Source organism: Aythya ferina (genome assembly GCF_964211825.1).
Source record: "Aythya ferina genome assembly, chromosome: 2".
Classification (NCBI taxonomy): domain Eukaryota; kingdom Metazoa; phylum Chordata; class Aves; order Anseriformes; family Anatidae; genus Aythya; species Aythya ferina.
In genome coordinates, this window is record NC_140297.1 from 22,862,902 (window position 1) to 22,878,104 (window position 15,203).

The 15,203-nt window shown below is 35.7% G+C and overlaps 1 protein-coding gene across 1 annotated transcript in view; it reads left to right on the forward strand.

Annotated features, from left to right (window-relative positions):
- Positions 1–15,203, forward strand: part of RUNDC3B (RUN domain containing 3B) — a 51,126-nt gene that overhangs the window by 26,452 nt on the left and 9,471 nt on the right. The window contains exon 8 of the mRNA XM_084508449.1: positions 4,460–4,617. Coding sequence (XP_084364575.1) covers positions 4,460–4,617 — 158 coding nt within the window. The remainder of the gene's footprint in view (positions 1–4,459; positions 4,618–15,203) is intronic.

Genomic DNA, 15,203 nt, shown 5'->3' on the forward strand with positions numbered 1-15,203 from the left:
ATGGTAATAACATTAAACTTCAACGTTTAGCCTAACAGTAAACAAAGTAATCTATCTAGGAATGAAAAGCAAAGCTATCTTCTCAGTAATACTGAGATAGGTTTTGAAAACATCAGTATAAGTCTTAAACATATAGTTTAAGACTTGCTTCAAGCTGGAATGGGAAAGGAAAGAAAGAAAGAAAGTTTGGTTTTGATTGGAATAGTTTATGTGATATATTGAATGTCATCATAGAAAGCAAAGGTAGGCTCTCCCTCTACCCTTCAAAAGACTCTAAGTTGAAGGGAAATTGTAATGCATGTCCAAACTTTTTATTATTTCAGTATAAAGTAAAATGCTTGTCAGTATATTGCAATAGCATATTAAAACTACAGAGATCTGTATTAGCTAATGGCAGGGGCAGACTTCATAGACACTGAAAAATAGTGCACAGAAAAAGAAAAGAGGGGAAAAGTAAAATAGAAATGGAAGAGAAGAGAAATGGTAGACAAATAGTGCTTTAAAATAACTTTATTAATATTTTTAGTATTTTTTTCCTAGTATCAGAATTTGACTTCCATGAAACTCCCAACACAATAAAACCATATGACAAGCTGAAGCTGCATAAGGATGCTTAGAGGTGTAATTATTTCCCTCAGTTTAGGGAATTAGAATCAGAAGATTATCTCTCTGCCTTTCTAGTTTCTACTGTATGGGGCAGCGGGGGGGGGGAACAGGGGGAACACAGATGGCATCTAGAATGGATCTTATAGCAATTGTGACTCAGTGCATTAACTGTGGTAAACACTGATCAAAGTCAGAAACTATTCATGGTTAGTGTGCTATCGCCACCCCAACAGTCCATGCGGCTCAGGAGCATAACCAAGACAGCATTTCATCCATGTTTCCAGACAAAAACATAGGATCAGTTCGAACACATGTACACACAAACACACGAAGACTGTAGAATATTTTGTTTTAACGAGTGTCATTAGCTTTGGGGAAGCATTTAAGGGAACAAAATAGTTGGATGTTTTTTTGATGGGGGTGGGGGAGGAAGGGTACATCCAGCTTGTTCAAAGAATTAAGGATATCCTATCAAAATTGTGACAAACATCTCCAGAAATGGCAGCGAAGCATGGTGTCCAAACCCACTAGCCAGCATCACAAAGTAGCTTTCCTTCTTACAAAAAGCACAAATATCTTCTGTGGCTGTAGTAACAAATGGAGGTTTTGGTTTTTGGTTTTCAAGTCTAAGATCCAGAAGCATTTCTATTCTGTGGAAAGTTGTTCTTATGTGCTGATCTAATACTGTGTATTTCAAATTTTTGAGCCATTATTGCTATGTTATTCTTCACAGCATTCCCTTAATGAACTACCAGCTAATATAGCCAACTAATGTGGTGCTGAATTCAAGTCATCTTTGTTACAGCTGTGAAAACTTTGGAGCAAGCAATGCAGTTTTCAAAACAATAGCTACTCTGACAGCTGTTGGCACTTTCTTAATGGTTGTAATTGTTAAGGGTGCCTACAGGAGATCTGTAACAAGAAAATAAATGTTAATCGAATAGACAGAAAATTTTTCCATTACCTAATCTTCATTTGGGATCTGCCTGCCAAATTTTTCTTCACTTCAACTATATTACCTCTGTTCTATGGTAACATCCCCTTCTGGTGGCAGTAAGTTGCTCACAATGCAGTGAGTACCAATAATTACTGCCAACTGCAACAAAGGCAGAGTTTTCTTTTAAACAAGAGGGCCTTTCTCACATCTGTGTTAGAAAATTCAGTGTTTATGACAAGAAGACCAAGTTGAGAATAATGTATTTTTAGTGACTGGTGTAGCGAATCTGATACATCCTTCTTTCCTCATCCTTCACACAATCATAAATTTCATTTTGGAGTCTGAAGTGTATGTACTACAGTTGTTAATACCACAGTTGAATCACTTTTATTAGGGCCACAATATGATAAGTGATTGGATAAAGGTACCTGTATCCTCTGAATTGTATGAATTGTAGGATAGGGTCAGATATTGTTTTAGGAAGGTAAATCCTAACATTGCTTTATTGGATCAACAGTGCTGTGCTGGTTTGGACCAAGGATCCGTCTGTCCTACTATCCTATTTTGGGTACTTGCCCAAAGTAGATGTGGAGGGAAGAATAAAAGCAAAGCAAACATATATATTTTTTTTTTCCTCCAGTACTCTCTTGGCTAACCTGTATCAGCTCAAGAACTTCTTGAAGCTGATATTATATGTCTGTTGAATAACCTATGAGGAGTCCCTGTTCCAAATATTTGTCAAATATCCCCTTGACCTCTTGCAGGTTTTTAGCATCCAAAAATTTTTTTTTTTTTTGGCAAAGTGCTATGCATATCCACCATCTGTTGTGTGAAAAGCCACCTCCTTTTCTGTCTTTTGAATTTGGTCCCTGGTACCTTCATTTCATGGTGCCTAGCTCTTGTATTTTAAAAAATTACCAACAGTCAGTTCCTTCTTGCCCTCTCAATGCCACCCTAGAGATTGTCTTTTCCAAGTTGTCTTTTGTCCAGATTAATGAGTCATTGTTTACACATTTGTTAGTTATCTGCAAATTATCTTTTGCCTATTTTGGCATGGTATAAGCTGCTCCTTTTTGTGTCGTAAACTCAGAAATTCTTTGTGTACTGTTTATACTGGAATTTTGTATACTTTGGTGGGATGATGCATCTTCATGTCATTATAGATAACAGGTATTTACTGTTCATAGTATTTTGTTACGTATACTGATGTTTCTCATGTAAAATCTCTTTCTTAAACATTTGATGTTTCTGGGAGGCAGAAAATTTGCTTATGTCCTAACGTATCATTAAGTACTTTCAAAGCACTACTTAGAGCTCTGGGGAGTAGCTAAAAAGTCACAATAACAGTAATGCTTGATGGGACAGAATTAGGCACTCTAAGACGCTCTCGAGATTCCTTGGAACTTGCAGTGAAACCAAAATAACTTCCTATCCCATGCAGTTCTATCCACTCTACATTCATACGTAATGTAAGAATCACAGAGTAGTTGGATGCTGTGGTCAGAAGGCACCTCAGGAGATTGCCTAGTCCAGCCCCACTGCTCTAAGAAAAGTAAATGAGCAGATTGCTTGGGGTCTTGTTCAGTCAGGCTGTGAAGTAGTCTGAGTCTCAGTGACAAAAAGTCCCAAGCCTGGTTAGACAACATATTTCAGTGTTCATTTAAACTTTTTTTTTTTTTTCCTGTTTAAATGAAGTTTCACATTTTTCAGTTTGTCTTCTCTTCATCAGATAGTGCTGAGAAGTCTGATGTTGCCCTCTTTACACCCTCCCATTAAATATTGATACACAGTGGTGGGATTGCCTCCCTGAGCAGTCTTGGCTCTTTCTGCCTCCTCTCATACAAGAGGTGCTCCAACACCTTTATCCTCTTCATGGTGATAATTACTATCTTACTAGTGCTTTCCTGGCCAGCAAATATGATACCTGTGTACTTAATATAACAGGACACCTGTTCCAAGTCCTTTTGAAAACTACTTTGTTTCTTCATATTCACACCTGTGAAAGCATATGTTTTCCTGCAAGCTTCAAGGAATGTGCAAAATGTCATGGACTATAGACTAATTGTATCCAGCTGTGGCTAAGAAGGGCCAGTAAGAAGTTACTCGTATCTGAAGTTCTCAGACTGTGATTGTAAAGAAAATGAAATACCTTCATAGTATTGTAAGCAGGTAAGTTACACTCTTAGTGACAATCCTGCTATCACAGCTGCTGTTAAATACTTGCATTGTGGATTTTTGTAAATGATGAATTAGTTGGAGTATGGTTAGTACTGCCTCGTATCTTTTATAGTATCAGCTGGGAAACTGATATAATGCACATGCATGTTCCAGCTATACGCGTCCAATGTTTCTAGAGGTGGTCTTTATCAGTTTTCCTACCTTATACTTTCCTGTAGACAAATCTTCACATCAATAACTTTCTTCTCTGTCATTTTAATATGTAATGTCGTACTGCACCTTTCTGTTCTAAGAAAGAGGTTTTCACAGAAACTGTTTTTTTTTTGATAATAATACTGGATCCTTTTCATTAACTATATGGATACTTATAGCTACATTCTTCTCTTGTCTTTCTTGCACAATATCTAACATCTTGCATCTGTAAAGTCATTGAGTCCTGATCTTTTTCTTGTGCTAGTGATTACTTTATGTTTCTGGAAACTGAACTAATGTTTCATACGAGTGGCATTCCTCTATTGTAGTTTCATCCGTTTTTCTATTCCAAGTGTGGAATATAGGTAAATACAGGATTTTCTCAGTATCTATTAGGAAACACCTTACTAATCATAAGTCATTTTACTAGTCAGTTTAAAAAAGAATAAATAAAATAGAATTGTATACATTTTAAACCAGAAAACCTGAACGTACTTAAAGAAAACTTTGCTGGTTGTTAAGTCTTTCTAATACTTTTATTTCCAGGGTTACCTTGAAGAACTGGTACGGCTCAGAGAAAACCAGCTATCCGAATCTGTCTCACAAAATAAACTGCTGTTACAAAGAATTGAAGATATGGATCTAGCCCATAAAATGGAGAAGGAACAGCTGGAATATATCATTGTGGAACTGCAAGACCAGTTGTAAGTTAGTATGACAGAGAAACATTATTAAAGCAGTATAACTTTATTTAATTTATTTAAATATACAATATGAAGAACTTCTGGTCCTGTGGAAATGAGTCAAACTCCTTATAGAAATCGGTTTGTTGTAGCTTTTGTGTTCCTGACAAATCTTTTATTCAGAAATCCTTCCCCTGAAAATAATGCAGCAGTGTAAGACAGAGTAATTCTAAGCTTTTTTCTGCAAATCTGAAGTTGTTTAGAGTAAGCTTCCTTAAATTTTTGACATTTTTCTCTAAAATCTTCTTCATATTTTATTACTTTCAGATTTAATATTACTCTTTAAAAAAAAAAAAAAACTTTTTTAAAATGTAGGGAAGCAAGAGAGGACAAAACTATTTATTTTCTTTCTTTGTACAGGTTCTATTTTATCTGTGTGTGTCTTAGACACAGTAGGAGTTCATCCTATAACCCTAAAAATATTCAATTTGATGAAAGTTTTCTACTTACCTTAATCTTTAAAGCAACGTGAAAGACTAAAACAACAGGAAAAGGCTTAAATCTTTTAATATCATAATTGACTTTTAATACGGTAAATATTTGAGTGTCTTATGTCCTTAGGTAATTTATCCTCATAGCTCTGTCTGTTGTGTAAGACGGTACCATCATTTTTCAGAGGCACTCTGGCATTGTTTAAAGATCCACTTAGATGGACAACTCACTGTGAGGTGATAAATTGCCACAACAGTATACAACTGCAGTAACTATATTCTGTTCTGTTCATGACAAACACAAGCTAAATAAGTTTATCTTAGATTTGGGGCAATTTTTATGTCTGAGCCCTGAAGTAAAATGGAAGTGAGATGTGCCCTTTGACATAATGCAGAATGAGGAGAATATAAAGACGCTTTAGGATATGCAGGTTCCCTCTGCCTAGGGTCTCACAGAAGGGTCTGTTCTGTGCAGCAAAACGTGCTTCTGGCTTGTAAACAAAGTTCCCCCTGACTCCATCTTGTGGGAAGTCATTGTTTGCCAGTGCTTGAAATGGTTCTGTGAAAATCCCCAGGAATACAGCATTTGCATTATATTTATGCCACAATTCCAAAAACAAAGGGGAAAAATAATAATAATAAAAAAATCCCCTGAGTAGTACTTTGTTCTTCCTGATTGTATGTACACTTTTGAGAGATACTTGTTCCAGAGTTCTTTAATGAACTTACTGATATAGCTAATGACTCTTTATATACTTTTTGGCCTGCCTTAGTATTTTGGGGTAAGGGTGAAGTAGGGAAAATGTTATTGGGAGTGGAAAGTGAGTTCATTTAAATCCTGATATTTGGAAACTTGGAGCATTCAGACCTGCTGTCCATTGAGCTGTATGAAATTTGACTGTCGCAAAGATCTCTAATCTTTGGGGTTTAATTTTATTTGTTGGCTTAAATGTAAAGGCTTAAATTGTGGAAAAGTTCTGTTGTATCTTGACAGTGTGTTCTTGTATAGCTGTTTGTGAGACCCTGCAGTCAGGATCCTGGACTATGCTAGATAATTGGAGAGAGAGGTATGAGCAGAGACTGCCTGTCAGATAAACTCTTCTTGAAGTGTGTTAGGAGCCCATAATTCCTAATGTGGGATAGGGAAGGGAAGGAATACTTCTAACAGCTTTTTAATGGTGAACACCAGACGTAATTAGCATCTTTTAATTGTTCTTTTTTACTTGTGGGTGTTTTTTTTGTTTGTTTGTTTTCCCTGACCAAGGATGAAGTGCTGACCTGGCAACTGAATGTTCTATCACTAATGTGTCTGTAATGAGGCATGAGTATTGGCCAATTGCTTTTTATGGTCCAGCTGTTTTAGAACAGTGTTCACGGAATTCCATACCGACTGTTTTGCTCTCGTGCCATTTTTAGCATTTTGCATTTGTGAATGTATTCTATAATCTTTCTGGATTTTTTTTGGTTTTTTACCGGCAGCGAAGAGAAAGTTTGGGATTGTAATTCTGTCTGAGGCATATCACATTAATGTTTGTACAAATACTTTGAGATCCGATTTAGGATCGTTTTCTGTGTAATGGAAACTATTATAAAATAAACATTCTATATTTTGTTTTTAATGTTGCTGTTCTCTTCCACTGGCTGTTGTTGCTAAGGTAAAAGGTTCTACTGCTTCAAATTTTGTTTGTTTGTTGATGTTTCCAAAATTGTATTTCAAAGGCATGCAAGTCAAAATATTTTACCTATTTTCTCAATGAATTAATGGATTTGGGCAGAATCTGAGTCTGTTTAGGTCTGCTTCCAAAAATAAAAGTAGAGGGGAATGGAGGTTTGACTTTCTTGGCAGTACAGATTGTTATTGTTGCTGACTTGGAAATGAGATAACACTAGTGGTCAACAAGACCTTAGGTTATAAACTAGATTACCCACATAGAACCTTTTCCATATTCATATTTAATAACGCAATTTGATATAAAGCACAGAATGTATACAGAAATGGGAACAACTCATCATTTTTGTCTTAGAGCTGCTATGAAAAACTTAATGATCTACAGTTTCAGTATTCTTAACTTTGGCTCTCAAGCTTGAGTATCCAAACTACAATAAACAGTTTTTAATCTAGTTAAAAGCTATTTCATGAATCTCACAAATACCTTTTTTTTTTTTTTTTTTTTAAAATAGTGAGGCTGAAAATTTGTCAAATTAGTTATTCACAGGAGAGAAAAATAATAATGTATCTCAACTTAATTGGATTTCTTAATAATATGCCCAGCCATCTGAGGGTTGGATGTCTCTCTTTGGCAAACTGATGGCAAACCGGGTTAGACCATGAAACTGCAATAGACCACCTGATTATCAGTCAGGCATATTTAAACAAATGCACAGCTGATCAAGAAGAACAGTTCTTGCTCTTTTACCATGCTCAGTATCCGCAAATGAAATGATTGCCTGGTGATTGTCAGTTGTAGTAAGGGCAATGGAGGCATATTCTGGCTTTAATCTGCTTCCTTGAGAAATGTTTGCTGTCACTGTTGCAGTGAGGGCATTAATTTTATGGTTCTGTTACTTCTAAAGGTTTCCAAAGCAAAGGACAGATGTGGTTTTGAAGATACTTGCAGTCATGTATAAATAGTAATTGGAGCATTTGGTTTGGGATTCGGTAGAGCTTACAGAAGTTGTACTTGTGACCCAACTTGCATCTTAGTGCCCAAGCTTTTGGGCACTATCATATATATAACTACTAATCTATACTGCTACATCCTACTGTTGGGTCTGGTCCTCTCGCTGTTCATTTTATGGCCCAGTAAACAGTGCACTCTATGTATGTGGTGGCTGGTTACACCAATTTGAAACAACCCAAGTCTGGCTGCACCTGGGGCTTACAGCAGCTCAGCATGAGAGGACAGTGCTTTGGCTCTACTAATCTACAAAAACAGTCTTCCTTACAGGGAGGGTGGAGAAGTTCTTAAAGGAATTGCTTAAAATTAACAGCTCCCAGGAGGACAGGCAGGAGAAGCCCATGATCCTTGGAGTTTTTAACTGAAGAAAATAGTTTGATTTTCACAACGGTCAAAACACAATGGGAAAGAGAGATCAAATCAAGGAACTGGATCCTGGGGTATTCAAAATGACAAGGGCAGCCATTTCTCCTTCTAAGATCCTGCAGAGAAGCGTTGGATGCATCTTGGAGGAGTAGTCTCCAAACTTTTTTTGATCATCTATCCCATCAGTCAGAGGAGTGACTGGGGAAAATATGAAATGGCCCATAACAGTCTTGCATTATAACTCTTCATCTCAGCTTACCAGGCTTTTTCTTTTTCCCCTTGAGTGATTCTTGGTCTTTCTTTTAGCTTACACACTTAGCTGTACCTAAGTCAAAATTTCTCTGCTGATCTTTTGCAAATTTAAGGTTTTAAGTTGAGATTCTGTATCTGAAATTGATATTTATATGTTAAATATTGATACATGATTACAAGAGGGATTCCATCAATTTCCTGAATAGTGACTCATCTCCTGGATAGTGACTCACTGATGTTATGAAAGCTAATCACTTTACCAGAAAAAAAAAAAATAATTTAAATGCTAAGGAAAAAGGAAAGCATTGTAAACAAAGGTAAAACTCAACATTAAATGCTTCAAAACATATATCTTTTTCTGCTGTGATTTTGTTGTAATAATGAGAGTGATTTGTGTAATTTTTACTAATACTGATTTTCTTCTAATGTATTTTTCGGGTTTTTAGGCCAGTATGCCTGGTGTAAGATGGTATGACGTCTTTCTCCCCATGGGTGCAAAATACGTACATACATAAATGAAAAAAAAAATATATATATATATATATAATTTATCCCATATATTGAGAATATATTTCTTAGCTTTGTCAGTTGCTTTATTGTTTTATAGCTCTCTGTTTATCTCCTCCTGCTGTTTCTCCCCACATCACTGTTTTGTTCTGGTGCTTTGTGGAGGAGTACATGCAGGGAAGGAAACTCAAGGAAACTCCTCTGTGATTGGAGTTCTGTCTTTGGTTATGGCACAAATAAGACTCAAATTAAATTGTAGTGATGCTCATGTATCACATTGTATTAAGCATGTCTGTATAATTAAGAACTTCTTATATGATTTAGCAGATCTTGAAGTTAGATTTATTTAATTTGTCTGGCTGTTACTTTGGAAATAGTCAGTTTTTTTTCAAGGCCCAAATAATGCTTGTACTGCGTTCTTAAGATTTTAATCTACCTGTCTGATAGACTCAGCGATGCAGTTCCTATCTGGATAATATCAATGTCTTTGTAGAGGCTGTAAATGGCAGTTTAGTTGCAACCCTGAGAGACTGTTTGCAACAGTGACACTGAAATTAGAGCAAATGGTCTGTGCATGTTTCCACTTCTGAGCGGTGCACAGCCTGCTGCTTACGCTTTGCTGTCTTCCAGGTATTGACTGCTGGAGTACACTGTGTTCACATATATTTTTCAGCACTGCATCGAGCTCAGGCTAAGATATCCTCCCAGCCTTTCAGAAAAATACATTAGCTCATTCTCAGCAGCACCTGAGCACAGTCATAATTGTTCTGAGAGCAGCATGCCAGAGTAAATTCATGCCTGCTGAAGTAAATTCATGACTGGCAAAATGAGCTTCTCTTTGTTTGAAATGCACTGTGTCCTAACAGATCTATTTTGGAGTTAGATTAACTGCAGATTAGAGGAAGATGTATTCTTTGCAGCAGAAATGATTCACTTCCAAAGACAGTTCATGCCCTAGTTAGAAACTCGCTTATGACAGTAGTATTGGTGCTTTTTGTCCATTTGTAAGGTTTGGTTTGGAGCTACTTGAGTGCCTTCAGAGTGCTGCCACAAATACTTGGCCCAGGAGCAGGCAGGGGAAGGGCACACCTTGGGGGGGCACAAGGTTGTAGAGGTTGTAGGCTATAACCTTTCTGTCAAGGACAAAGCAGAGAGAAGCTCATCCAAGGAGGTAGAAACGTAAGAGTCTGAGCAAAAGGTTTGAAATCCTAACCTGCAGTTTGTGTTCCCTCATGAGTAAAACTATAAATGTGGGTTGCCTGCTTTTGTAATCTTCCCTCAAAAGCTACATCATCTAGAGAAACGGGAAAATTGGGGCATTTCTTTAGCTATCTAACCTTTGTTTTCAGATAGTCCTCTTGTAAAGCGTTTTTTTTTTAAAAAAAATATATATATATATATAAAATATTGGCTCAACTTCATAAGTATAGTAAATCCAGTTTGTTAGAACTAGAATATTAAAATTTATTGTTTGATCTATTTGGTGAATTTCTTTACTAGAACATCAAAACATCAAAATTGAGTGTTAATTCATCTTTCCTTTTAAAGCCTTCATGGATCCTCACTGTCAAACCAGAGTTCACGTTAGGCACACAGTTATTTATCATGCTGTCCTGTCTCCCGTAGGTTTGCAGCATCAGTTTTAAAACTTCATTATCGCAGTCTGGTCTGTTCTCAGCTCCTTGTTTTCTCAATCAGTACTTTTTTTTTTTTTAACTTGTGAAACATATCTTAGAAAAATATTGCATATTCTGACAGATGGTGTAACTGTTTAGTGTACGCAGTGGTTTTGATTTTGTTTCTGAGGAATTCTTTCCTTTGAAGTTTGCTGCATTATTGTATAAATGCCTTCTGTGTTTCACAAAGGCGTGGATAGGCAGCAAGAGAAGTCCTGTTTCCAGTGAGGCAGATCTGACAAGACATGGGAGTGTTCTTTTTGCTTGAAAGTGTAACGAGGAAAAGGTCTACAGCTGGGTGCAGTACGTAGATTTCCTGCAATACAGAGCAACGGAGTAAAGAAACACGCAGAATTAAACAAAATTGCAGCCAAGACTTGGACCTGAGGGAAGACACAGTATTCTTAGAACCCGGAGGGCCTGGGGGGTTTGTTGTGCTGCAGGAAACCCAAACTTTCTGGATGGATAGCAGCCTGAAGAAGAGGACTTAGTATGCAAGATGTAGTTGAGAGATTTCTTTTTAAATTCTCATAAAGAATTTAAAGAATCAAGTCTGATTCTGAACTTTTAAGTAGTGGCTTGAAAAGGTTTATTTTAAAATATATATAAAGGTCTTTTATAAAAGGCTTTTATGTTACTGGTGTCATCAGGGACAAGCAGTGGTCATGTATCTGCAGCAAAATGCTGGCTGATTCTAAGGTGGAAAATACTGTGTTGCTAGGAGTCTTTTCTCTCTTCTCTCTATTTTTTTTCCTTATTTTTCTTAGTAGATTTGAGAATCTTTCATTTGAGGACTTTCATTGGACAATTTTGCATACTTATTTCCATTCTAATGGCTTTTTAATAATAATTTAAAAAAAAAAGCCATTCTATATTTTTAATAATAAAAAAAACACCTTTGTTGTATTGCTAATATGGAATATTAAAATCTGTCTTTATAGTGGCATCCTTTCTCTTTTCTTCCATAGCTATGCTTCCACGGATAAAGGCATAGTAACTAAAGTGGCACAGCAAGAAAGCTTTAAGTTAGCAGGACATTAGCACTGTACGCTTTCCAAATTCCAGAATGTTTATCCAATGGAGAATTTAAAGTAAGGCCTTTCCAATTAGGAATGAAAAATATTGGCCCTTTGAGGACTTCAAGGCTAATGATCCATATTCCCAGTAGGGAAGCATATTGTATGGATTATGGATTTCCATCCTCAGTTAATGTTACCTGAAATGTGGCAGAAAAAGAATATTTTCTTTGGCATTGCAATGCTAAAGAACCTGTACAAGAAGTATAAATTTATTCATTTCAATTCCATTCCAAATTTAACTCCAGAATTGTCTCATGTCTAGAATAGGTGAACCTGAGACTTGGATTTCATAAAAGGATTTTTGAAATTTGATGTTTGCACTGTGAACAGAGTGGATAGATATCAACTAAAAATAGGGTAAGCCAGTTGTAATATGTAATCAGCAACTCGTTGAATGCAAAAATGGAGACTGAATTTGATCTTCATCTGCTCTACCCATTTAGATAAATAGACTTGAATTGCTATTTGCTTCTGAGATTCTGAATTTTTCTTGCTTCATTTCTTTGCTCTTGTATTCATTTACTAGAGGTTTGCTCCTTGATACTTATAGGAAAAACTAGTAAACAAGAAGAGTTGAACATTTTTTTTCATATATATTCTTCTAATGTATAAAACACAAACCACATGAAGTTTAACACCCAATTAAGACAGACTTTAAATGTCGAATAGTAAAAATAGACATGTTTTTTGTGTGTGTAGAATAGTGCTAGGTTAGTATGGTAAGTATTCTATTTTCAGAGATGAAAGATGTGAGATATCAGTGATACTTTGTCATTGATATATAGTGTCAATCTATTTTAATATTGCTTAGACAGATGAAAATATTTAAATTACCTTAGATTAGAATTTATTTTGGCTATTTTTTATCTGATTAAATCAATATAAATTATGTTAATTCCAGTATAAAGGAATAGGAAAATACATTGTATACTTTCAGAACAAGATTTAAAGTTTTTATAAAATGAAAATAGTTTGAGTAGATGAAAACAGACTTAACCAGTGTGCATACACATGCAGTCACAGAAATGTATTTTTTCTTTTAAAGGATGATAATTAAAAAAAAAACTTAGAAAGCAATATATTTTTCATTCTTTGATATTTAGTTATAAGGCTTTGTGTCAGGATTTTTTTAGTGTTTTGTTAAACTAAAACATGAGAAGTGATTTCTTGAAAGGCTTAAAATAAATTAAAAAAAAAATGCTTGAAGTCATAATCAAGTAAGTATGTATTTTGTTAACTGATTTGTTGACCAAGAGGCTTTTACTAGCTGCCTTTCTTTTTGGGTGGCAAGTGGCTGAGATTTAGTTTGGCCTTTATTATGTTTGTCCTTAAGGTTTACTTATGCAGCCACTTAACATAATTTTTTCCTTATTTTGATACCCAAATTATGAACCAGATAATGCCTGGAAAATATTTTTATTTGCTTCCTTTTTCTTTCCTTCCCATTTCTTCGTTTTAAATGTCCGGTGTTCAGAGCTTTTACATTTTGTTTTGCTTTTCTTCCCATTTTCCTTGGATCAGATTTTTATCTTGCATTCTCCTCATTCTGTAATTGCCTTAGACTCTGAAGCTACATTGTTTTTTCCTTTTCTTTTTTTCCAAACCAACATGGTTTTCTGTCCTTCACATTAAGAGAAGTAAGAGTCAATATCCATACTCACTTTTTCTTTTTTTTTTTTTTTTTTTAAGTTAGACCCATGACATTCTAATGGAGTTTATATGCTAGTTTTGCCAAGTAGTTTTCTATAGAGATCTATCTTATGTTGGATGTAGCTGTTTTACAGTTGATTTTCTGCTTCTAATGAATGCAAAGGAAACATGTTAAAATAGCAACAGATTATTGACAAGACTACTGTACCAGAAACGCACAGTTTCTGTGCGTTTTCCAGATCTGTTCTGGTTTTAGTTTTGTTTGGTTTTCTTTTGTTTGTTTGTTTGTTTGTTTTTCCACCCTGCCTGCTACTCCTTTAGAAGTGTCCTTTTAGAAGAGATTCAGCTATGGACAGGTAGTTTGTCTTTATGTAGCTGCTGTGGAAAAATCCTTACTATCCACTGAATAACAAACTCCATTTGAGGGATTATTTACTAAAGGCAAATTTGATAATCTGTCTAAAACAAAACAACCCCCCCCTGTTTTTTCTAGGAGTTCTTTCAGTTCATCTGCCGGAAAAAAAGTTGAAGAACAGAATTAAAAGCTCTCTCTCTCTTTTTTTTTTTTTTGTTTTTTTAAATGATTTGGTTGCTAGTCAGGTTCATTTGTTTTATTTTCTGTATTTTTTTTATTTTTTTTTTTGCCTTCAGTCAGGACTTGATATCCAGGAAAGTTGGTTGGAATTTGCCCGTTATCCTCCTCCAGAGGAATTGGGCTTGGTTATTTGTCCAAGAAGAGGAGATGTCCATACTGCACTCCTGTAGTATGTTAATGAGCACATGCAAATTGAACTGTAGTGTGTTTGTATCCATTCTGGATGATGTCTGTATTCTGAAATAAAATCTCCATTGTAATTAGATTAGAAATCAAGAGTCAAGCTGCAGCTGTAAAGGTCAAGGAGATGAAAAGATGTATAAAATTGATGACGGTAATTTTGTTGCTGGAGGATACGTTTCAAGACCTCTAGGGGATATGAAAGGAGGACTAAAAAGGTTGCTGAAGAAGCATCAAGGGAATCTCTTCTGTGGCACACCTCAGTACCATTGCTGTTAACACGAAGATCTGTTGGCCAGTCAGAAACAGTAAAAAAACTGGTGTGGTAGGACATGCCTGCTTTTTTTTCACTGCAGCGGCTGCCATTAGAAAGTCTGCTGGGAGCTCTGGCATCAAATTTGGGGAATACTGTGCCTGTGCACAGGGCACACACCTGAGAGAGGTGATATGTTACAGCATCAAAATCCACTGGTAAGTAACTCATTTTCATACCTGCTGATCTAATTTCTCAAAGTCCAATGATATACCAGTCCAGACACCTCACTGTCTTGCTAAACTACTGACAGTTTGAGAGTTCCCTTTTGTTTTAGAGTTGTTCTTGCAGATTTCAGTTATATCCATGTATGCTATTAATTTGAGTTTGCATTCCATATTTCCTGTCCTAAATAATGGTTTTAAAGCTTGTTCTTTCTTATTCAAATGTTTTTATTTTTATTTTTAAGCTTTTATTTTCACTTTTACTTTTCACTACTCAGGTAGTTCTTGAACTGGAGCATTCATCTGATATAATTCCCTTTCTTAGGGAATTAGTCTGTTTGGTTTATTTCCTGTCTCCATCTGCTGGTAGGAGGGCAAATTGCCAACTGGACTGGCATTTTCTGGATTTGGAGAAATTAAACTTGCAGGTAAGAAATTACTGGTTTTTCGTAGGTATAACTGGAAATTGAACTACCTTTTTTATTAAACAACAAAATCTATGTAAATGGGTCTTCCAGAGACAATGTCTTCCAATGACATAAACCCAGGGCTAATTAGAAACAGTATTTAGCTGATGTGAGACCAGAGAAATGGTTGTCAAGATGAGGCTTTTCTATATTAGCTTTATTTGCACTTGAAATTATTATTTTTTTAAT